This window comes from Dendroctonus ponderosae, unplaced genomic scaffold, assembly GCF_020466585.1.
Source record: "Dendroctonus ponderosae isolate FM_Combo_2020 unplaced genomic scaffold, Dpon_F_20191213v2 Dpon_F_20191213_1, whole genome shotgun sequence".
Classification (NCBI taxonomy): domain Eukaryota; kingdom Metazoa; phylum Arthropoda; class Insecta; order Coleoptera; family Curculionidae; genus Dendroctonus; species Dendroctonus ponderosae.
The window spans coordinates 61890207-61914046 of record NW_026017110.1 but is presented as its reverse complement, the minus strand read 5'-3'; the positions used below and the strand labels follow the sequence as shown (position 1 = coordinate 61914046).

Sequence of the window (23840 nt, the reverse complement as noted above, 5' to 3'; positions counted from 1 at the left end):
ATGATCGGTAAAATCGGTAAAATTTTTCAGAGCTTTAAATCAAACGATCTTTATTTAAGGGTGGACTAGACCGCGTAGGAGACAGTCCCGTTCCACATCAATCCACCAAGGTAAACATAAACATTTAATAAGGAACCAAATCTAAGATTTTAAATAGTTCTCTCCCTCTTAACATTCGTATATTCATTATTTAGCGTGTTATTCAATTATTCGTTGGTTGTTAGTATCCGGCTAACACGTCTATGGCATAAAATATTTATGTAGCTTTACTTATTTGGAAGGCTTCTCTCAATTACTTCGAATATTTGCTTTTTTATGATGATATTTATATTATTTATTGCTTTATTGAATACATGAACTTTGCCTTCACGTGCCACGACACGAATCATTATGGCTAAATGGATTATTTGTATATTTACAAAGATTATGCATGCAGATTCAGTTGATATTTAAATGCAAATAACTGCTCTAAAAAATACACTTAAAATATAAAAAAAAAATATATTTCAAATTTATATGTTCTCAATTTAGTATTGGATCTGAAATATTTTCAAAATTTAACTTTAACTTAATATAATCACATCTAGAACATCTATTTCCGAAACCAGCCAAAAACTCATATTTTGCGACGTCTACATGTCGCTTAAACGTTCAATGAAGACACAATGAAATTTTAGCAAACTAAATTCCGGGTTTCTCTAGGGGCTTTATTAAAGCTTTCATAAAGAGAAAAAACTATTCTGAGCTGTATTAAAAAAACGCACCTTTTTCGAGTACGTACCTACGCTTTATACCTAGTGTCCCAAATTGTGTCTCATTACCTCAAAGTCGGGTCCATTCAAGTAAAAGTGGAGAAATCTTCCAAAAGACGCAAGTACCTGCAATGTTTTCGCATCGATCCCGAAAATTCCCAACGCAAAATTAACATTGCGCGGATGACACGGACGTATGTTTACACTAAGTCATATTACGCTCCAGCTAAGATTCGCGTCGATCTTGACCTAGGAAAACTGCAAGGAAATCTCAGGAAAACTGAACAAACTCCTATAACAAAATCTTTAATGGGCTAAAACGTTTCGACTACAAAACTTTCAAACTACCCAAGAACGTCGCTTATTTGATCATGTAAAAGATGCGATCCAAAACTTATATTACCCAAAGAAAGTTATACCTATTCTCTTTTGCGTCTTCCAGTAAATTTCCTATCGCCTCAAAATAAATGTTTTCGTACTAGTTGCTAATATTCCCAGAAAACATGACTCACGGAGGCCGTCATTGTATTTTCATTGGTGCAAGCTCGCTTGTAAAATGCGTACCGATCAGGATTTAGGGGCGGGGTTTAGCAATCGAGCATCCAGTAGTATGCAAAATGCACTAGTTTAAAGTCTAAGAGATAGGGGCTTTCGGCTTCCCCTCAGGCAGAACTTTTCCTCCCTTAGTAAATGCTCCTTGAAACATCTTGTAACCAACTATAGACTCTCTTCTGCTCAGAAATTCCATCCAAGTCGTCCACCGGGTCTTCCAATAGGTGGCGCGCCTACACTCCGGCACTTAAGAATATTTAGTTTTATTTCGCCATTCGAATGTGTTATTTGATAATTTTGCAACGAATGTTTTATATTTTGTTCTGTCTGTCGTACATTGGAAACTTGTGGTCGCCATCTGTGCCATTACATAACAGCCACCCTGTATATAATTTTAAAACGACATTTACTGGTTAATTACTTTTTGTTTAATGATTTTTAACACACTTAGCGGATACTGTGTGGCGAGCGGGTACATATATGTCTTCTAGTCCGGTTTAACGGGTGAAGGTTGATGGTAAAATTCTACATAAAGTGAATCAACTATTGTGCTTTAAGTTCTCCAGGTAAGTAAACAGTTAGTTCTCCAAACAAACTGTTCATACTTGCAATTTATCACGCGCTCCGATACGGCTAAGATCAGTTCATTATGCCAATTAAATTACATAAACAATTACATAAACAATACATATTATTGCACTTGTGCTACCAGCTAGTACATGCTTAATAATCCATGTTCATTTGGGGAAAATTAATAATCGGATGATGCTCGTATATAATAGAAAATCGTATTGGTCAAGGTTTTCAAATTCTGGTTAAATGAGCTATTACTAATTACGAATCATATATAGTGCCCGCCACTAGTAATGATAGTAATAACGAAATGATCATTATTTTGCTGACATAATCAAATGCTATCTTGGACGATACGTTTTGTGTCTGAGTGCAATTTTATCAGTTTCAAGTGATTGAATTCAATTTGGGCCATCGAGACGTTTACTTGACTGGCTAAATAATTAGCACTAATGGGGAACTAGTGGAATAAAATGTATGATATTATTTGAGCATATAAATCACCTGGCAACTAAATGAATTTTCAGTATTTTTTAAACCGCAAAATGTGTTTCTGTTCAATTTTGTGCGATAATGATGAAAATTTCCGCATTTGATGTGAAAGTAACCCAAGTAGAATACCTATGCGCTCTATAAATTACCTGCTATTGCTGGATAGTTGAGGTGCTTAGAAATTCTCACAGTAATAATATGATGTGATTCCCAACTCATTAGTTACTGTTAATTTTACGTAATTGACTGCCAATTAACATCAGGGCAAAATTAATTCAATTGCCGATAATTGATATTAAATAAAATTTCCTTGTTGGTATTTCTAATTGTTAACCCCCACTCGTAATTGCGTGAGCCACCGGAGACTTTTTTAAATTTAAACAGTCACTGTGCTCTTTTCAGTGTTTAACAGTCTGATCATGGATGCACATTTAAAACACTATCTGATCCCAAGAATTTGAAAATTCCTTGATGAAGCAAAAAGTGTTCCAATACATGTAGACGGGTAGGATTAGTTGAATTCGTTTGGGAGAAAGTACCGATCGAGGTTGATATGCCGCTTTCCTTTCATTTATTAAAAGCTGGTAGAGTAGATTGAATTAACATCAATGCAGGACGACTTCGGTCTTTAGTGTGGAAGGCTCGTAGTAAGCATCGACATTCTACTTAACATTAAATTTACATAGTGCTCAGCGCAGTTGATAATTGAAACTTGTATGATAAGGTAGAATAACAGCCGTTTAAAAATGACGTCAACTTGTAAGTGTTTAAAGAGTCGGTGTTGTCTCTTGTTTATGGGGATTTGATGATTTTCAGTGACGGTTCCAGTGAGAGTGGCCGGTATTATGGAGCATCCTGTAGAAGATAATTATGAGTGTGAAAACAACATGGAAGACGATGATTCAGAGGAGGTGAGCATTTCCATTTAAAGCGTATAAATAAATAGGCAAACTGCAATTTCGCTAATAAGTGGGTACCTAGTTGCAGAGAAAGTTTGCAGCAGGAAGCCTCTTATATTCTTAACTCATTAAATTATGGGCGCAAATGTTGGATGGAATACTCTGCAATCTTTAATTTAAAATTATGCATGTTATGTAAATTTTTTTAGTTCAAACGTTTAGCAATTTTATTAGACATGTATTGCCAGTACTTAATTTGCTTAAAAAATTGCACATAATTGGGGTATAATTCCAGACAAACTTGTGCAATTTTGGGGCTTTTAAGTTAATTAATAATCATTAATAAGTAAAAGTCGTTTACCTTAAGCAAGCCAATCTGCCAATCTGTGAGATAAATTGCTCAGTTTGGCAATCTCATTTTTCAAGAGCAAATATTAATATAACGAAACCTTCAATTTTATTAAATGCTGTCGCATGTGGAAACTTTGATTGCAATAACCTTTTTTTTCTCGTTTGGATTTTACGCGAAAAACACAAGTCGCATATTGGTATACATATATCAGGGCCACATGTGATACACGGTCGATCTTGAACTTTGTTTCATTATAACTTGATGGGTTCTGTATAAACGAAAACCGGCAGATGTGGTTCGGGATTACCAGCAGACGAGTATTTAAAATGTTATTAAGATGGCCAATCATCATTAATATTATTCATATGAATATGGATTTTTACAATATAATATTTGGCAACAAAAATATATTTTTTTATCATGGAACCAGTGTCAATATCTAGTTATATAAATGCGTTTTTATGTGCAGATTGATCAGGTTCCCGCTTAGAGGGATCGAAGTAAATCATTTATCGTAGTAATTGATATTGATACGAATTCATTATCATTATATTAAAAATTGACTGGTGTGCTTTTTTCCTAGAAATAACTGATGTTTTTGCCCGGACAGAAATTTTCAAAAAGCCGATGAAAGTTGAACAAACATTTTCGATTTTCGAAACATTTTCTTTGGGTATATTTTGCGTCTTTTAAATTGACGGAATTGTTAACGAGAGCTCTTTTTATCTGTAATTTCTCCTCAACCACTTCGAAAGAATCGAAAGAAGCATGGTATGTGCTGCAAAAATGTCACAAAATATTTGCTAAACTGTTGAACTAATATCAGTTATACAACGCGCTCATTGAACTGTTTTAATCAACTGTCCCAACAGTTTTTCAAATATTCATCAAACCACCTGTGCATTCTTTACGGGTTTGAGCAAATTTTGAGTAAATTTTGAGTAATTGAGCACTTTCATTTACAATAATTTGTTCTATTTCAGTTTGAAGACGCCAATGATTTTACGGTGGAGCTGTATGTAGAACACATCGTTCGTATGTTTCATTTGTCGTATATTTTCATCTTTTAGGGATGTGAAAGACATGACCCTGCACAGGGCGCTAGAGGAAGCTAAGCAGGCAATTTTTTATTTTTTCAACAACCAATTTACCGAAGCCAAACAGCTAATGAGTCCTTAGTGAGTAAACCAAATGGCAACGGTTTGATTTTGTTTATTTTATTGTGCTGTCGAGTACACGCTTTCAATTGAAGCGTGGGCGATAATTGCTTTTTTATTGTTTTATTTTGGCCTGATTTAAGATTCGATATTGTATATTTAAATTACGGTTTTGTTGACTTGTTCAAGCTGTATAAATCAATTATGTATATTTATTGCTATGAAAACAATAGAAATATTCTGGTTTTAGTGCAACCGTCTCTGTGTACCACGCGTTAGGGCACGCAATTTTTTTATTTTTGGAGGCAATTTTAACAGTCGAACCAGCTGCCATCAGGTCTGCTTCTAAAGCCCTAAAAGACGCACTGGTGGTATGTAACCGATTTAGAAAGAAAAACACCATTGGGGAATCTATTGGCAAGATGGTGAAAAAAAATCGCTATGAACAGTATACTGAAATGGAGGCTCATGCCGAATTATGTCACGCTGAATGTCTGCTTTTGAAATCAATGCTTACTTTTATGGAGGATGAAACATTGAGTAGTTTTATCAAAGCTGGGATCAAGATTAGGTCTTGCTTCAACTCATACAAGTAAATACCGCTTTTTAGATCTTGAGGGTATTGAACGCCAATCCATTAAAGATACCATATATGTTTTTAAATCATTAATAATAGGCATAATTTTTCCGTCTGTACATCTGCAGTATTAAAGACATTAATTTCACGTCGTTAATGAGTTATTAAAATTAATGATCAGGTCGTTAGATATAAACTGGGTAACAAAGTTCAATCATTCATAGAGAGTGCCAGCAAATACTGTTCAAGAGGCAATGGGAAAATGAAGAGACCAAATTGCATTTTGAAAGTGGTGTGAAGATGGGCATTGGAACTTTTAATCTGATGATATCTCTGCTTCCTTCAAGAATCATTAAATTGCTAGAATTTATCGGCTTTTCTGGCCACAAGGTAAATTAGCCAATTTCTGATAAAACAATCATCAATTGAATCCTCCTAGGATCAAGGGCTCAGCGAGCTGATTGAGGGATATCAGCTAAACGGAATCCGGCAAATCCTATGCATAATGACGCTTTTGGGCTATAACTTAATAGTAATGCATGTGTTGAGTCATAGAGATGGAGATACCGTTATTTGCCAAGAAATGCTGAATAAGCAACTCAAAAAGCATCCAGATGGGGTCTGGTTTCTCTTTTTCCAGGGAAGGTTGGAGTTTATGAAAGGAAATCTAAATGAGAGCATTAAATACTACACTAGGTCGTGGAAATCTCAAGACCTCTGGCCTCAGTTTCACCACGTGTGTTTTTGGGAACTTTTATGGGTTCACTGGTAAGCGTTACCGATGTTTCCATTAAAATGTGATCCAATGTTTTTTCTAGTTTAAAATGTGAGTGGAGGGAAGCACTGAAGTACAGTACAATTTTAAGTGAAAAGAGCAAATGGTCTAAATGTTTGTATATGTACCAAAAGGCGGTTATTATGATTATGATGAAAGACGATCTCACGTTCGAAGAGCAACTAGAGCGGGACAATCTCATGAGGGATGTGCCCAAATACAAGCAAAGAATAGCCGGCAAATCGCTGCCCATGGAGAAATTTGCCATAAAAAAATCTGAGCGGTACTTCAGCCAAAAAAAGTTACTGATTTTACCAGTTTTGGAACTGATGTTTATGTGGAATCTACTAAAAATAATGAAGAACTTTAGCATAGCTGGAGACATTATAACTTTAATTGAAGCAGCTGAAACGGAAGTTGACTCGAACTTAAAGCCATCCAAGTACGATCACGACAATAAATGCTTAGTGTATCTACTCAAAGGGGCTTGCCTAAGGCACATGGGCGCTCCTCACCAAGCAATACACTACTTTGAAAAAGTTATCGGTTTCCAAAAGGAGATAGTGGAAGATCACTATTTAGTGCCTTATGCAATCGTTGAATTGGCCTTAGTTGAATGGGAGCAAGGCCATAAGGAGAAGGCGTATCTTGCATTAGAGGATGCGAAGTAAGTTTGTAGGGTTGATTTAGGCAGCAATTTTGTAAATGTGTGTGTTGTTTGTTATCTCCAGGAAAAACTACACAAGCTACTCTTGTGAATCCCGGTTGCATTTCAGAATACATACCGCATTGTCGGAGCTTAAAGTTGAACTGAAGAAAACCAAACATTGAATAACTAAGTTCTGGATTGTTATATTATATATATAAATATATACATAGTCTTAATGTGTACCTAAAGTGTAGTTCGTTCCTAGTCAATTTGTATGGTGTTGAAAAAAACTGGTTGTTACGAATGTGCTTTTAAGCTCGTCCCAAGTTTCTTTCCTAACTCTTCCCTGGCACTGTTGGGTCACTTTCTTGCCTTTGTTAAAATAATATTTATTTGCCCTAGTACAAAATGCCGCTATTGAAGATTGATTGGAATCATTTGCATTTGGAATTACCTATTTACGTTGTTAATGTTCTCCAAATGCAATTTTTTTCTTGAATATCTTGTTATAAAGGTTCTTTTTTAACGTAATTTAGTCTACCTTCTCTTACTTGTTTTATGCACTAGTTTTTTCATATATATGGCTGTGCTGTTATGCAGTGTTTAATTAGGTCTAGCTGTTAATTGGAATTGTAATAAATATTGAACTTGTTTTATTGATTTTGCTAATAATAGATGCTATAAAAAGCAGCAGTTTGTATATCATTTTCACAAAAAAAATTGTTTATACAGGAATATTTCACTGATAATGCTCAAAGTTAAAGCTACGTTGAATCGGGGTTGTTATCGCATCCAACTGTAGAAGGCTGGGTGTTCTTGATTTCATCATACACCAGTTCATCTTTTTCATTTGGAATTAGCTGCTCTCTTTCCTGGAAAGCTAAGCTTTGACTTCTAATCGGAATTTTAGGGGCGCTGTTGTTTAATTCAGAATTCACCTGTTAAATAACATGGGTTAGCAAAAAACATCTCGGATCGTTGATCTGTCTATAAATCTTAAGTGTATGAGTGACAAGAGAATAAATATTGACCCAGTAAAGTCAAATATAAAACAATGCACTCATAAATCAGATCTGTGGGAATTTATTCAGAATGATGTCCTATTTAATTAGTAAACTAAATTAATCATCATTTACTGCTTACTTTTCCGTTGCTCTCAGTTTTTTTGTTAAGTTTGGCACTGCTTTTGCTATGGTTGACTTCAATGGCAGATTTCAACAGGTCATTTTTGGAGGTTTTAGCATTTTTAGAAGCCGCTCCAGAGTAGCTGCCTCTTCGAATGCTGTTGCTTCTGGTTCGCACCAAATGGTTTCTGCCCAATGATGTCAAAGACCCAATCTGGTTATACTCCACCATTATACTCAACCTCTCGATGCTCACCATTGTGCCCTGATCTTTAAACTTCGGTTCGGTGTTTGTCAGTTTCTTCGATGCAGGATCGTCAACTAAAATATTTAAATCAATCCTTTCCAATCACATGTTTAACCACCTACTTATTTCTTCGTCTAATTTGATTGGTTGCTTGTTCAGCCAGCATCTATTGGCTATAGTGTAAATAACTCCAGAGGTGGCAGCGACTACACCCATTATTTGGAAGGCTTCTCGAATGCCAAATTTGCTAATAATGTGTCCGCCTATGAACGCCCCGGAACCTTTTCCGATGCTATAATGAGCCATGCCAACTACTCCTATTAGCGTGGCAAGCAAATTGCTAGGAGCTAAAATTGCGCAATAGGTAGCTGCTGCCACCCACATCAAGTGAACTGAGAGAGATTCCAGAGCTTCGAAAGGAAAACACCACCAAGCGCTCCTTGAAAGTTCATCATTGAAAGTGATTATTTAAAAATGTTTCAACACGAATGTGGAAAAGGGGTACTTACTCAATGAATGAGTAGCCCATCAATCGGGCTGCGTGAGCAAAAAACGCTAAAATGATAATATTCACATGCCCGATTTTGTTTGCTATACTATCGGCTCCGTACAAAAACGGCAAACTGCTTATAGTTCCAACCGTCACCGTGATGCCTAAAAGTGAGTTTGGAGCTCCAAGATCCCGTAGATAGAAAAACAAGTAGCTTTCTATAAATCCCCATAAGTTCCCAAGAACATAAAGAAAAATTACAAAAGCCACAACTTTGGGAATTTTGAAAATGTTCACAAGATCCTTGAAAACGTTGTCTGAGGGCAGCTTGGTTTCCAACGGCATCATGGAAGCTGCTCCCGCTGAAATTATTAACAGGATATCAAAGGCGTAGAAAGCAGCTGAATAGTCGGTGTGGCCGTTTTTTTTGCTTGTCATGTCTATCAGCCATCCGATTAATGGAGAGAATATCGCCATTCCTAAGCTGGAAAACAGGCGTTCTTTTCCAAAGTCTCCTCCATGTTTTTCAATTAACGCCAAAGCTATCGGGTCCATAATAGTCACTCCGGCAGTTAACATCACAGTGGCAGTGAATCGCACAAAGAAATATAACCACTTTGTATTGTTATCACTTTCCTTATAATCTGGCGGGCAGACGTTCGGCCCGTTTGTACGAAATTGGCACTTTTGCAAAATGCAGTCCTTAGACATAACGTTTAATCGTTGTTTAGTGACCAAATTGGCCCCATAGACGATTCCACCACAGCGTAGATCTAAATCATCTAGTTCTTGTGTTTGCACTCCATATCGCTGCAACATTTTATGATTGAACCGTTTAGAGAGTTCCATAACGTTTTCATTGTCCTCCTCCTGTTCCAACTCGAAACCAAACGACTCAATCGGTTCACCCAGGTTAGGATGCATATCCAACGTTATCAATAAGCTATAATGATTGCTAAAATCGAAATTACGCGAATAGTTTACTATTAGTATCCTTTAGCGATTAGCATTGGACCAATAGCAAAATGTCCAAAAGTGAATCGCTGTAGCGACGAAACTCACGTTTTGGTGTTGTTTTTGGCCAAATGGAAAACCAAATTGTCGCCTTCGCCTGGGTCTATTCCAATGTCCGATCCGTTTCCAGAAACGATCAAAAGTGGGTTTTGCTGCTGTTGTTTCTTCAGCAAGCAATGATCAATACACATATCGAGCACAACATCGATTTCTTCCGCTTCTGGACATTCTCTGGATGGACATGGACTCCACCAGACCTCCACGTACATTTTCTTCGGATGAGTAATTACGTATCCTGGCGGTTGCACTCCAGGCAATTCCTGTCCAGGGATGAATAGTAGCACGTGATGGAGCACCGCGGTCAGTAAAAACGATACTATAACGACGGGTTTGTAACGTCCAAATTTATCAACCAAAAACCCGGTTAATGGAGGTGCGAGGAAAGTGGTTAGAGGCAAAGCCAGATAAACTATGGAGATATCTTCCATTTTTAAACCGATGTTTTGCATGTGGATTGTAAGGTACGGCACTAATGACGATGTTGCTGGAACAAATAATTACTTCTCTCAAAAATTGATTTTTTTCTGGGAGTTTTGCTGTAGGCTGAAGCCGCACGTACCTCCATAGAGAAAAAACAAAGTCACTTTTAACATAATCAAGTTCTTGTTGATTCCAAACCATCGAATTGGCTGCACAATTGGCTTCTCGTCCGTGTAAGTTTCCGCGCTTGCTTGTTCTGGGTCGTCTCCCATTTTTGCGCCGTTATTCGCTTAATGTAAAAGAAACACTGATTATTTTTGATTTGAGTTCAAACTTAAAAGTTGCACAAAATGCCTCTGCTTGTAAAATATTGATAACGTCATGCACGTGTTTATTTAGGGATGTTCCTGTCGCGCTACCAGATTGGTATAAATAGTGTTTTGTCTTTAAACTGTTTGCTCACTGCGAAAATGGACCACTATTTCCAAAGCAGCACTTTAATAAATTATTAAAGTTTATTAAAGTGCATATATTTGCTTGATCTGATTTCAATCAGATTGATTTCTAATATCTCATGACGATTAATATGTTGTTTTCAGCTCTCACTTCTGACTCGTGTTCGATTTTCTTTTGGAAAAACAGATTTTTGCATGTGGAATTTTTCTACGCGACAGTTACTATCGGGCCGATTTGAAAATTGTGGAAAAACGAACGATTATCTATAAGAACTGCATCTCGGAAAATTGCAATCGGTTAAGGTCGAAACGACGATTTTCCCAACAAAATACTTTAAATTTTATTCTAGACGCATTCACTGTCCATAAGAAAATTTCTATTTGCAACAGTGTTTAAGGAAATGGACTTGAATTATTGAACATTTTTATTTTTTCAAAAAATCGACCCCTACCATTGGAAAATTGTCGATCAAAAATCAAAATTTTACATACGGGTTTTTTGAGTTCAATCGATTCTTTTCGACCCAAGAAGGTCACATATATGCATTGRTAAAGTGTTTGGGTCAATAATAAGGAAGAAATCGTCGGCTAAAGATCCTAAACGCTTGAAAGCGCCTAAAATGTGCCGAAAATGTCTATTATTTCGGATCTGAAACTTCAACCATGTTTTTCAATTAGTTCGATGCATTCCTCGCGACCGTGAGCTGAAAATGATGTAAAATTTGAGCCATTTTGAGAACATTTTTATTTTTCGAAAAAATCGACCCCTACCCTTGGAAAATTTTCGATCAAAAATCAAAATTTTACATGCAGGTTTTTTGAGCTCAATTGATTCCTTTCGACGCAAGAAGGTCACATATATGCATTGATAAAGTGTTTGGGTCAATAATAAGGAAGAAATCGTCGGCTAAAGATGCTGAACGCTCAAAAACGCCTAAAATGTGCCGAAAATGTCTATTATTTCGGATCTGAAACTTCAACCATGTTTTTCAATGAGTTCGATGCATTCCTCGCGTCCGTGAGGTGAAAATGATGTAAAATTTAAGACATTTTGAGAACATTTTTATTTTTTCCAAAAATCGACACCCACCAAATTTTACACGACACCCCCCCAGTAAATTTTCGATCAAAAATCAAAATTTTGCATGCGAGTTTTTTGAGCTCAATCGATTCCTTTCGACGCAAGAAGGTTACAAATATGAATTGATAAAGTGTTTGGGTCAATAATAAGGAATAAATCGTCGGCTAAAAACTTTTCAATTTCAATTGGAATTTTTAAGCGTTTTCAAGAATTTTGTTCGGAAAATGGACCTCACCGTAATTACAAAATGCAATTAAAACAAAATCGTTACAAATGAAAACATGCCGTAATAAATCTAGGCAGATATTCTGCGCTCATCATTAGCATCACATATTCAGATCTGGTGCCGGTTACTTGCTAATACAATTTGGAGGTGGTTTATTTAAATAATATTCATTTGTGCAAACGTACAAACATGATAAATCAATGCTGCAGGAGATTGTGATGATACATGTATGTTGAAGTTTATAGAATTCTGGAGGCACAAAGCTTCTGTCATCTCTATGGAACCATATTAAGTCATACATTTGGGGAGATTTATGGATGGGATTAGAATTGATGACGCAAATTTATGTGCTATGACAATAACTGAAAAATTTGTTATGAGTATAATACACCTGTATATAATTCATGTATTGCCTTTTTATTTCACATATTTTTATCAAATATTTAAAAAATCATACTGGAATTTTAATTATGCGATACGGAGTGTCTGGAACTATAATAAGATAATGGCATTCTGATTAACTCCTTGCGACCAATAGGGTAAAAGAAACGGAGACGTTAAATTAAATGAATGAAAATTGCAAATACAGCGCTTTTTGAAAATTGATGCATATTCAACCAGTAATCAAATCAGTTGTTATTTGCATTTCAGTTCGGTAAGTTTGCCAGTGCTACATGAGAGTTTTTTTTTGAGTTTCCATGATGATGAGTTTGAAAGCCGTAAGAATTTACATTTTTATGGAGATATTAGAGTAGTTATCTTTTTAAACTATTAGCTGAACTTTCAAATATTGTTTGGTAGCTTTAATTGGAGGCAGGGTAATTAAAAATGTTAAATGGCAACTTGCACAAGGAAGAACATTCTGCTCCAAATAATTATGAAATGCACAAGTAAAGCGCATTGATAAGTCCATGCACATTTACACGAGCTTGGCAAATACATCAAGTATATTGCTTTGGGCAAGTGTTATAAAACTATTTGAAACTAGAGGAATCGCCGTGTGAATATTTACAAATAAATGATGATCAACATTTAAAAGAACATTTCACAGCTGGCAGCAAATTATACCTATGCAGTATGTATAGCATTCCTAATAAAAGTTAAGCGTTTTTAAGCTACTATCGATAACCGGGCGGCATATTTGCTTTGATAAACTTTTATAAATTACGGATTCTTGGAAAATGCCTCCAGCGGAAGTCAGTTTCTGGGAATTGTTTTATCAATTTCCGAATTTGAATAGAAAAGTTCGACTAGGTGACAACCTGATGAAGCTTTTATACACCTACTTCTAATAACGTTCAAAAATCAACCTAAAGAGCCAGACGAAGTCAGTAAATGATTTTCTTGCGCCGGGGCTTAGAAATTTAGAAAAATCAATATCAGAAACGAATAATGTGGCTCCTTGAATAATCGGGGGTGAAAATAGGCTTGATATTCCTAGTTGATTAGTTAGCCATCATCGAATCACGACAAATGCAGTTGATAGAGCCTCTCTCCTAACTTAGTTGTGGGGTCGACTTAAGGGTTACGCAATACAGGTAATAATAGAGCGCAAGTCTGGAAGGAAATCCTGGATAGGGAAACGTCATACTCTAACCATATACAAATTCGCGTACCGCGATTCCACAATGCCGATCGTTTCGTAAATCACCAAAATGCCCTTGTTCGATTCAGTTCGCTTAAAATGATTTTAATTTCACTCAAACACATCCGATATTCAGCAGTTTTTGTTAAGTGGCGCTAATTATTTTTTCGAAAACAATGACAAGCTTAGCAGCAAAAAATAAAAAAGGGACTGTGATACATCGGACAACAAGTGAAACCTTAAGGCTAGGGGACGAGATTATAAATACCCAAGTGCGAATAACAACGAGGAAAAAATCTCAGGCCACATCACCTAGCTGTTCCTTTCAAATTACTGGGGTAATGACGAGGTATGACCAGGAGGACGAATCAGCTGATGATTTAGATGAAAGTCATACGGATGAAATTTCGCGGGTAACCGATAATGAAACGCCCAGCTTTTCTGAAGATTCACGAGACGAACAACCTCTGCCACAAACTCCTTCGGTGCAAATTTTTAGCCAGAATAAAACGATATTAGCTAGGCATACTCCTCCTGTTGAAGACCCACCACTACCACCACCACCTCCGGCTATTAAAGAAGAACAGACCAAACCGAAGGCAAATATAAATGATTTAGGCAGATTTAGAGTAGTCAAATTGGGAAGCATGGTACCATTTAGTAGAGGCCGATGGACGTGTTATGATTATGTTGATGAGTCTTCCGAAGCAAAATCGCCATTTCCTTCTGTCTGCCATTCTGCATCTAAGAAACCTTTTTGGGAATCAAGCTGCCAACCTAATTACTTATATACAGGGACTTTAATATTACCCGAACCTATTCCGATTTATGTCCCATTGACAAATGAGAAGCCGATTTCTTCTCAATACAGCCTGCCAAAAACCAGCGACGGCTTTCCCAGTTGCCAGAGTGCTGATACTGATATTAATAATTCTGGTTTAGACACCAATCAGAATAATCAAGTAAGTTCCACTGAGTTCTTGTAATTTGCGGTTTTTGAGTCCTTGTGCATGGTTTTCATTTGATATTAATATATACATTTTAATCAGTTTTTGGACTACCTACCAATTGTTTAAACTCACCCAGTGTCTCATTCATTTTTGGCTCACAAATGAGGCACTTTTTGCGCGAAAACAGTTCGGCATTTTTGATTGGATTCCAGTTGCTATGTTGCAGTATTATTATAAAACGTTTAAGAATAAAGTGCGATTAATTTGTAAATAAATCGCACAATTTACCGGCAAATGGGAAATATTTGATTTATATTCGGATCAATTTTCTTTTTCAGAGCCTTACCAATAATTTTAATGCTTTAGTTCCTCTCAATAAGGATGTGCTGTTGGTGAAAGCTGACAAAGGGGATGGTTTGAATTTCAACGGAAATACTGGGTAAATATTTTATTTTAATTTACTATGATTTAGTGTGTAGCCAGATTAAAAGCAAGCGAAAGTTCCGTTGGCATTGCGGCGTCGTTTTGTGTGTAAACACTTTTTGCATAAACTCTAATATTCTCCAAAGCGTGCCAAAAAATCCAGACCATAATAGGCCTTTGGAGTCGTAATTCTGGAGGAACAAATCAATAGGGAATACGCAGCCGCTAAACTTGGTTAACGCTATTGCCAATTTGCAAAATCTGAAAATGTGCACAAAACACCCGCTTTATTGTTTGGATAAATTAAGAAAGTGTCATAATTAAGCGTGAGCTAAGTAGGATTTTTGCCATAATCTAGCTGCTTCAAACGAATTGATTGATATAAAAGTGTTATTAGGAACAGGCGTTGACTGTACAGGGAATGACTGGGTAGCGATTTTGCTTTAAATAATTTTGGGCGATTTAAACCGGCCAGAACACACCAGATATGGGGCTAATAAATACATTTTTTCCTATGCGAGTGATCGGTTTTAAAGCCTTACACAAAAATACCTCTGACTGAGTGCAACTTAGTTGCTTGAAATGAGCCTGCAGTCATTCCAGGATATTTCCCACTGGTGATGGCAACATTGCATTTCCACGGGGGTTGGAAATCGGTTTACACTTTCCCTTATTCCGCGGAACGTCTCGTAATGGAAATTTAGCCCAGGCAATGGCTTCGAGCCATCAAATCCCGCTAGACAACGCTAAACCAACGATAGTGCAGGATACTGATCCAAGAAGAACTGGCAAAGTCGATTTGCCTTTAGGGATAAAGGATTTGGACTTCAACGAAGCTACGTTCTTTGCGGTCTATTGTTTTATAAGAAATTTCGTCGGGTAAGCGAGTTTTTCAAAGATTTTCCTCAATTTGCTGCGATGTTTTGATGTAATTGTTCAGAATTGAACTGGTCAATACCCTCCAGACTTTTTAGATACAAACAACTCTGTAGTTACCACTAATCACTCACTAGTGCAGTAGACATTCATTTTTTACTATACAGTTTTTCGGTACTTGCAACTTTGTGAATGAACTTTTGGCTAATGATTTAGATAACCTTCATCAGTTTCCCGTTTTGAGGTTGGCTAATCCATAGATATGTCGGAGGTGTAAAGGACATTTTAACATACTTCACTTTGAATTGATCGTATTTTCTAATCGTTGTTTTTGTTTCAGAGCTTCGGTCTCTTGTACTGCCACAATCGATACCAAGATCGAGCATGCATTGGTAAGTGCAATTTTATTTACATGTTTGCTGTTTTGTTGCATTTCGATAGTTGGCATTACACTGTTAAAGGGCCCATTTGTGTAAAATGTTTATGAATCGCACATCATATTTAATTAGATATCATACTGTTGCCCCACATATTCCGTAATCTTGCATAATGTAATTACGGTAATGTACAGTACAGTTCTCCGAAACTTGAATTTACATAGCGCCAACATGCAATCCAGCATGCCAAGATATTATGTTGCAGTAGGAATTAATGCGCGAAAATTATTGAATGCATGATATATATGGTATTTTTTACCTCCACTTATTAAAAATATACCGCGATTTTCGGACAAGAACTAAAATTGCAACTTGTGTAGTTTTCGATTGAACATTGGCAGTGGCATGGTATAGTTTAGAGTGGCTTATAAATCAGCATAATGCCTGGCATATCTTGTAAATGAGATCTTAGGTATGCTAAACACCCAATAAAGATTACATTTACATTACATGGCATGCCAGTGCGATTAAGATACCATGCATGTAATTAACACTATAAATCATCAATATTTTTAATATTGAGACAAATGAAAGAACGATAATCTCATCTTACAGGACGTGGTGAAGAATCATTTAACTCATGCAGTTCGTGTGGAAGTTGAGGAGCTCAAAGTAAAAATAAACGAACTCGTTGAACGCATATCTTTCTTGGAATATGAGAATGATCTTCTCAGATCCAATGTAACCGATGAGGTACTTGCGAACCTTGGAAACATCAGGGGAAACTAATGCGATACTCTCAACACAATAATTTCATCACTTAAGTTTACTGTAATCTTAACAATTGTTTCTCGCTTAAATAATTATAATAAGTGGTTGAGGTCTTTAAATGCTTGGTGCTAACAAATAAGATGTGATGTAGTTACGAGGTGGAAGGAAGTGGAGAATGTTGAGTGATTTCTATGCATATTATGTTAAACTCAAATACCTTGACATGAGAGGGGGGTTTTTTTCGTTTAAATTCAAACAATCCAAGTGATTTTTTGCTTGATTTTTCCTGTTGGGAAATTAAGCTTTGCCGCAAAATCTTTATACCCTTCATTGTTCAACGTAATTTATAAATAAAAACCGAACAAAATTGCTGATCTAACCACCAACATTGTGATTAACGATTCTAAAATTGTCTACAAAAAGCTCAATTTTAAATGGCAAACAACAATTGCGAAAAATGTAGAGGGGATACTCAGGTTTACCGTTGATGCCTATACTAGCAATAAAATTATTTTTAAATCACAAAGTAACTAATGGATTCGCTAACAATTGGAGCTTAGATAAGTCTTCGAAATAAGTAACAATAAACAGTTCAGTATTAAACAAACATGAGTTTTTTGTAAATGTGAAAACACTGCAAATCTCCCTCTTATAACATGACACATTTTCTTAATTTTTTTGCGTAGGAGATGACAAATTAAAATTGATGGCTGTGCTGTTAGCAAACAATAGGTGCAGTGAAAGTAGTGCGCACTACTTTCCCAAAACCGCAGTTTCCAAAATTGAATAAGCATGACAACACACATCACTAAAATTGCGTTATTATTTTATCCATGTTTTTAAAATGTAGATATATATAATAAGATCTCTGCTGTCTCTGATCGTTATTTTTTTTACAATCCTGATTCCACTTTCTGAAGATGAAAAACAAATTTGTAAGCATATCTCGCGAATGTAAATGTGGATTAATTCCTACCCAGAATTACATTTGGTTGATTGATTACAGGACGATGTTCAGCACATATTTATATTAAACTGGTCTATCAGGGGCCAACGAATCAGTTGTAAATGTTGCAATTCTTCCTGGTAGCAAAGGATGTCCTAAAATGAACTCACGCACTATAGAAAGGTATTCATCTTCATCTTCAGATAGTTCAATGGGCAATAAGTCCACCCTTTTACATATAACGTAAATCAGTTATGTTTGTTGTCGTTCTGTTTAACTAAACCAGTATTAATCATCCTCAATGCAAATCCTGTACGTGTATTACGCTTATATTTATGTGGTAATACTCGAGCTGAATGATCGAATTTAATTGTTTCTAATTTAGTATTCAATGTTTTTATTATTGTAAACATGTGTATTTTATAGGTAGGTTTTTGCGAATAAGCAAAAGGGACTGATGTTTTAAGGAAATTTGGTAAATGGGGGTAAACAGAGGATAAATTGTCAACTATCGAGTACATTGGCAGTTCTATACAGGTTTATTTTCACATCGTCAGGATAATATGGCAATTTAACTCTCTGGCCCTCAGGAATGAGTGATGATAACTCTTAATTATTAGTACCATTATTCATGACAATTTATTACTACAGCCTACAATACTTATATTTATTTTAATATTAAGACTAAATATATTCCCTAAATTAAGCTTTCTCAAACATCGATTACTGTTTACTTTATAGTTACGTTTACCCTGTTCTTGGTTTTAAAAATAAATTTTTGGAAAAATGGTTTTTTTTATTGTATGGTATCATTAAATTGAAAGACCATGGCATGTTTCTTTTATAGCGGTAGGTAGCGCTCAAGCTCCAAAATCGAATTAAGGTATTTATTTGCATTAAAATTATAGATAGAGATCAAAGATCAGCTTTGATCTAATTTGCAACTATTTTCATTTGATAATATTTAAATAAGGAGTCGTCCCAAATTTGTTCTAATTTTAGAATTGCCGGTTATGACTAAGATTACCTACTTGAAAAATTAATTTAAAAAATGTTATATAAATTATTATCTCTACACGAAATTTCGTGTTAGATCAGAGATTGCGGAAAAGCGGACATACATAAAACGAAAATTTTGAGCTAAATTCATCTAGCTCTTCAGTGTCAATTTAACAGCGGCAGAAAAATTTAGGATTAAGAATAGGAATAGAGATGATTTAATGAGGCGTTATAATATAACGACTTTTCCAGAATATTAGATTTCACTACACACATCTAATATTTACATGTTCAAATCGTGGAAAACATTTGCCAACGCATTCCAAAAATATCTCGATGCTCATCTCTGAGAAGTCAATTTAGTTTTAAATCAGTAGTGAGCATAGAACACACATTTTTCCCAATTTTATATTAAGGTGACTTAAAGGCATTTCGGTGAGTACGATTTCAGTTTTCTTGTAATATTGGAGCTCAATTAGTCTATTTTACTTTAAAATATTCAAGAATTTTCGTAAAATGTTATAAATATCTAATCATTTTCATTCCAAAGCGTTTTCCTTAGTTAATTAATTTGGAGCGGTCATCTCAGCTCAATTTTTGTTGGCATTGTCTATTTCACTTTCTATTTTTAGATAAAGTTGCTAATATCAAGTAATACTTGCACTGCTAGTGCGATTAGTTGTGAACATATTTATTCAATATGCTAGTTGATTTTTCCAACCAAAAAAATATCAAATAGTAAAAATAGAACTCCTCGCGCTTCAGTTGTAAAACAAGTGTTCATAACAGTACAGATTTTTGAAAGTCTGCTACTATTTGCAGGAAAGTTCAAGATGAGTGTACTCGGATTTACCGATATAATACAAGGGCCTTTGGCTCAATACGCTCACATCTCCCAGCAAATTGGTGGTGATGTGGCTCAGCACAGCCAGTTAGTTCAACAGGCTTTCAAAGCACAACTTCAATTTTTGCAGCTGGCAAGCCAAAGTAGCAAGCCAGCTAACCAAAACGATGTGATGATTTTCTTGAAGCCAACCAGCGATATAATTGGAGCGATTCAAGATTTTAGAGAAAAGCACAGAACGTCTCCTTTTTTCAATCATCTATCGGCTATCAGTGAGAGCATACCTGCTTTGGGATGGGTTGCAGTAGTAAGAAAAACTTATACTTGTCGCTATGCTTGATATATTTAACAAATGCATAATTTATACCGATCTGGTCAAAGGCTTGTTATTTAGAGCACATTATCTGGGACGCTTGCCAAATTCATTAAAATGATCCAATCTGAATTGGAAAATGTCCTTATAGTGCATAGTCCGATGTTAAACGTTGATTATTTTAAAATGCTCGTTAACTGCTACAAGAATTTTTATAGAGCCCTGCTCCCGCTCCATATGTAAAGGAAATGAATGATGCAGGACAATTCTATACAAATAGAGTTCTGAAGGACTGGAAGGAAAAAGACAAGCGTCATGTAGATTGGGTTAAGTCGTGGGTTCAGACTCTTAGCGAGTTGCAAGCTTTCGTTAAACAACATCATACCACAGGTGCCCAGAAGGATTGATTGGAAAACGTCCATTTGCAACGGTATCAATGTTTGCAGGCTTGGTATGGTCAGGAAAAAATGCCCCTGTTGGGGTGCCACCACCACCACCTTCTTGTCCTCTGCCGCCTCCTCCCCTAGACAATTTCGCCCCTGCTGCTCCTAACGCAAGTGACGATAGATCTGCTCTATTTGCGCAATTGAACCAAGGAGCCAACATTACAAGCAGTACGTATTGTGTTACTGGTGTAATGCATTGGAGGAAAACTACCCAATCTAATCATGGGTTTTAGATCTTAAAAAGGTCACATCAGATATGCAAACCCACAAGAATCCAGCATTGAAGCAAGCCGGGGTTGTGCCTTCCAGAGGCTCCGGAGGAAATGCCGCTTCGGCTGGCCAGCCCGATAAACCACCAGTATTTACCAGAGATGGCAAGAAGTGGGTGATTGTAAGTGGAGAAAATGCTCCAGCCACGACGGCTTTAAAACACGAAGTTTTATAGGAATACCAAACTAGAAACCATAACTTGATCGTTGAGAATGCCGAGATGAACAATGTTGTTTACCTTTACAAGTGCACAGAATGTACAGTCACTATCAGAGGAAAGATTAATTCTGTTGTAATTGATGCTTGCAAGAAGACCGCTATTGTGATGGATTCCATTGTAGCCGCTGTTGAATTCATCAATTGCCAATCCGTTCAAATGCAGGCAAGATGAATACTTGCGACCATCCTAAACATTTTCATCTACAACAACTTGTTTTTGCTTCAGATGTTTGGAAAAGTTCCTACCATTTCCATCGATAAAACCGACGGGTGTCAAGTTTATTTGAGCAATGATTCTTTGGACGTTGAAGTAGTTTCTTCGAAATCGTCCGAAATGAATATACTAATTCCTGCAGCTAATGGGGATTATGTAAGAAGCTGAGTGTGAATTTTGGTTTTCACTATCAACTAGGATTATCTATTTTTAGATTGAACAACCCATCCCTGAACAATACAAGACAACTATATTGCCTAATAAGGCATTAAAGACGGTTGTTGTGGAAAGCAAGGGTTAGATGCCTGGCAATATTTTACAGATTATGAAATTGTATCGTGACTCACTTTGTTTTATAAAAAATAAAAAATAAGGTTTATATTTCTATTTCGGTGTTTGAATGCAAAATCCTACTTTTTGTGGTCAACTTTAAAGGCAAAGGGAGTTTTCGTGAGTGAAAACCTACACGTAGGAACGATTGAATAAAAACCCTGACTTGGAAACTGTAACAGATGTTTATTGAATATTCTTTGTAGTGTACGTAATGTATCATTTTGGACGGACTACTGGTTCCAGCTTCACGTAGAAATATAGCAAATGTAACAAAATATAACAAACATATAAACTATAGAAATTACACTTTGTGAATATTTGCGCAACTATTGAGCAAAACTATCAGTTTCCTATGTCTAAACCACAAGCCTTGATGCAAATAGGACTTAATCCCGTATTAATTAGCTGAGGTAACAATCTGGTTATTGTCACAAGACATAATAAAAATATATTGCCTTCCGATTATAAACTATAAAGATAATAACAGCTTATAAGTGCAAATTTTTGTACTAAAACTACCTACTTCCCAGTACGAAGACGTTGATAAACGGCCTTAATCTTGAACTGTTTGAGCATTGATTAAGAAAATTCGTTCTCGGGCTAGGTAACGAGCAACTCTAATGCTTCTAAGCGCCTTACAAATATATTCGACGTACTTTCACCACTAAAGTTGCCTACAAATTACAAATTGCTTAAACTAGAGGATTCTAGTTGTTCATCTGGATTGATTCCATGTCGTGGATCATTTTTTCCCATCGCACTTTTATGCTAAAATTTCCTTATCTGAATATCACTCCTTTACACTCATCAGTTTATCAACACCGCCTTTCTTCCTGCTTAGGAGAGTTCTCCAATCGGGGCATTTTTTAACCATTGGTCATGAATGAAGTGGTAAAGTTTATCACTTACGGCAACCTACAATTGAATTAATGACTAAATAGTGAAGAAAGTTTTCAATTTTGGCAACGATGCTCAGCTGCAATTAAAATACCCTACATAAAGTTATGAAGTTTAACGGCAGTCACGCAAATTGAAGTTCTTTCAGTAATAAACTTTAGGAATAAATAAGAATTATGCGAAGTGATTGCCAGGACCCAGCTGGTACGGGCTTAAGATATCCGCAGTTTTGTATGGTCCTTACCTTGTATGGCGTAGGATTCAAATTCCTTTTGATATCCGATCTTAAAGTTTTCATAGAACTGGTAACTTTGCCTTTAATCTCCTCCAAGCTTGGCAAGGCCTTCACAATTTTACCATCGGCCCAGTAAAGTTGAAGCAGTTTTTCAACTTTAGACGGTTTCACGTAGGCCCTTTTGGATTCCTCGAATGCATGGCGGCATAAAATTTTCTCATTCACTTTTGGAGGAGGTTCCACTGATCTTTGCAGCAGATCAACCAAAGCGTCTCCGCTTTCACTGTAGAGTCTGTATGCATCTTTGCTTCCGGGCATGGTCACTTTGGCTACTTCTTGACTTAATTTTATTCTAGGATAGTGATTCAGTTCGACCATCTTGTAGACACATCCCAAGGCTGGTTGTCTTTGGCAAGTCACCAAATGGGTTCCAATTCCAAAGCAGTTTATTTTGTGGCCTTGCTCGTTTAAGCTGATTATCGTCTCTTCGTTGATATCATTCGAAGCCATTATCATCAAGTTTTCGAACCAAGGGATGTTGAATTTGCGTCCTATTTCCGTGAAATAATGACGAGAAACGTTGGAGAGATACGATAAATCTCCACTGTCCAATCTTATCCCTATGGCGCGGTAGCCAAGATCGTTTAGAGCTAAGGCCACGGCACAGTAGTTTAAAAGGCCACTTCTGCAAGAAATATTTTGATTAGATCCAGTCCAATTCCTGTGTCGTTTGCGAAAAATGTCACTTCATGCACAAATCACTTTTCATTCATTGGCAAGGTTTTCCGAGAATAACAAGAAATAAATAATACTTGCATTAAATAGTATAAAAATCAATTCCTGGGCTTCAGTCATTTATTGTCTATTTATCAATTAAAATACGTTTCGGTGTTTTCCACCATCATCAGTTTCTATGTGTAGCGTTGTTGCTACTTTAAGCCTATGCCAAGGCTTAAAGTATCAACAACGCTACACATAGAAACTGATGATTAGAGGGCGGAAAATATGCAAAGTGCATATCTATGCATTTTTTGCATATTTTATCCAATTTCATGAAAAATTGCATATATCTAAAAAATCTGTATATTTGTGCATGTTTGAAGATTTTTCTTTTCATCTTAATGAAATATTATCGAAATTCCATAGGCGCGTGTAAAGTAGGCACTAAATTTATAAGTTTACCTGCCTTTTATTGCATATCATTTATTCACTACCCTGGAATGTCTCGAGTTGAAAAGCCCTAAAAC

General features: G+C 36.2%; 5 protein-coding genes across 9 annotated transcripts in view; 3 read left to right on the top strand and 2 right to left on the bottom strand.

Annotated features, from left to right (window-relative positions):
• Positions 1 to 61: 61 nt before the first annotated feature.
• On the top strand, positions 62 to 7430 carry LOC109540939 (tetratricopeptide repeat protein 39B). 3 transcript variants are annotated; one of them, XM_019909494.2, is made up of 10 exons: positions 1409 to 1870; positions 2772 to 3128; positions 3186 to 3280; positions 4604 to 4635; positions 4691 to 4798; positions 5028 to 5369; positions 5579 to 5744; positions 5794 to 6122; positions 6173 to 6796; positions 6861 to 7430. In XM_019909494.2, the coding sequence occupies exons 2-10, from the start codon at positions 3116 to 3118 to the stop codon at positions 6958 to 6960; spliced, it is 1809 nt and encodes a 602-aa protein (XP_019765053.1). In that variant the 5' UTR covers positions 1409 to 1870; positions 2772 to 3115; the 3' UTR covers positions 6961 to 7430. The 3 variants fall into 3 exon arrangements, with proteins under 3 accessions (XP_019765055.1, XP_019765053.1, XP_019765054.1); XM_019909496.2 differs by lacking the exons at positions 1409 to 1870; positions 2772 to 3128 and adding an exon at positions 62 to 110; XM_019909495.2 differs by lacking the exon at positions 2772 to 3128 and having other exon boundaries at positions 1411 to 1870.
• LOC109540938 lies at positions 7415 to 10506 on the bottom strand. Its single transcript, XM_019909493.2, has 6 exons — positions 10273 to 10506; positions 9702 to 10197; positions 8659 to 9594; positions 8272 to 8588; positions 7922 to 8223; positions 7415 to 7716 (listed from the first exon to the last, which is right to left on the bottom strand). Exons 1-6 carry the CDS (start codon positions 10403 to 10405, stop codon positions 7543 to 7545), a joined length of 2358 nt encoding a protein of 785 aa, XP_019765052.1. The 5' UTR covers positions 10406 to 10506; the 3' UTR covers positions 7415 to 7542.
• Positions 10507 to 13469: 2963 nt separating this feature from the next.
• On the top strand, positions 13470 to 18610 carry LOC109541180 (protein bunched, class 2/F/G isoform). Its single transcript, XM_019909966.2, has 4 exons — positions 13470 to 14442; positions 14769 to 14869; positions 16070 to 16121; positions 16722 to 18610. Exons 1-4 carry the CDS (start codon positions 13657 to 13659, stop codon positions 16893 to 16895), a joined length of 1113 nt encoding a protein of 370 aa, XP_019765525.2. The 5' UTR covers positions 13470 to 13656; the 3' UTR covers positions 16896 to 18610.
• Positions 18611 to 19155: 545 nt separating this feature from the next.
• Positions 19156 to 21515, top strand: LOC109541073 (adenylyl cyclase-associated protein 2). The gene is made up of 8 exons (XM_019909763.2): positions 19156 to 19257; positions 19645 to 19973; positions 20198 to 20369; positions 20426 to 20593; positions 20659 to 20816; positions 20871 to 21077; positions 21141 to 21284; positions 21343 to 21515. Exons 2-8 carry the CDS (start codon positions 19656 to 19658, stop codon positions 21427 to 21429), a joined length of 1254 nt encoding a protein of 417 aa, XP_019765322.2. The 5' UTR covers positions 19156 to 19257; positions 19645 to 19655; the 3' UTR covers positions 21430 to 21515.
• A 109-nt stretch (positions 21516 to 21624) lies between these two features.
• LOC109541071 (nicotinate phosphoribosyltransferase) overlaps positions 21625 to 23840 on the bottom strand; it is a 7119-nt gene continuing 4903 nt past the window's right edge. For all 3 annotated transcript variants that reach the window (XM_019909760.2, XM_048661793.1, XM_019909762.2), the window contains 2 exons: positions 22603 to 23278; positions 21625 to 22376 (listed from right to left, as the gene is read on the bottom strand). In XM_019909760.2, the coding sequence (XP_019765319.1) occupies positions 22299 to 22376; positions 22603 to 23278 (754 nt within the window). In that variant the 3' untranslated portion in view covers positions 21625 to 22298. The remainder of the gene's footprint in view (positions 22377 to 22602; positions 23279 to 23840) is intronic.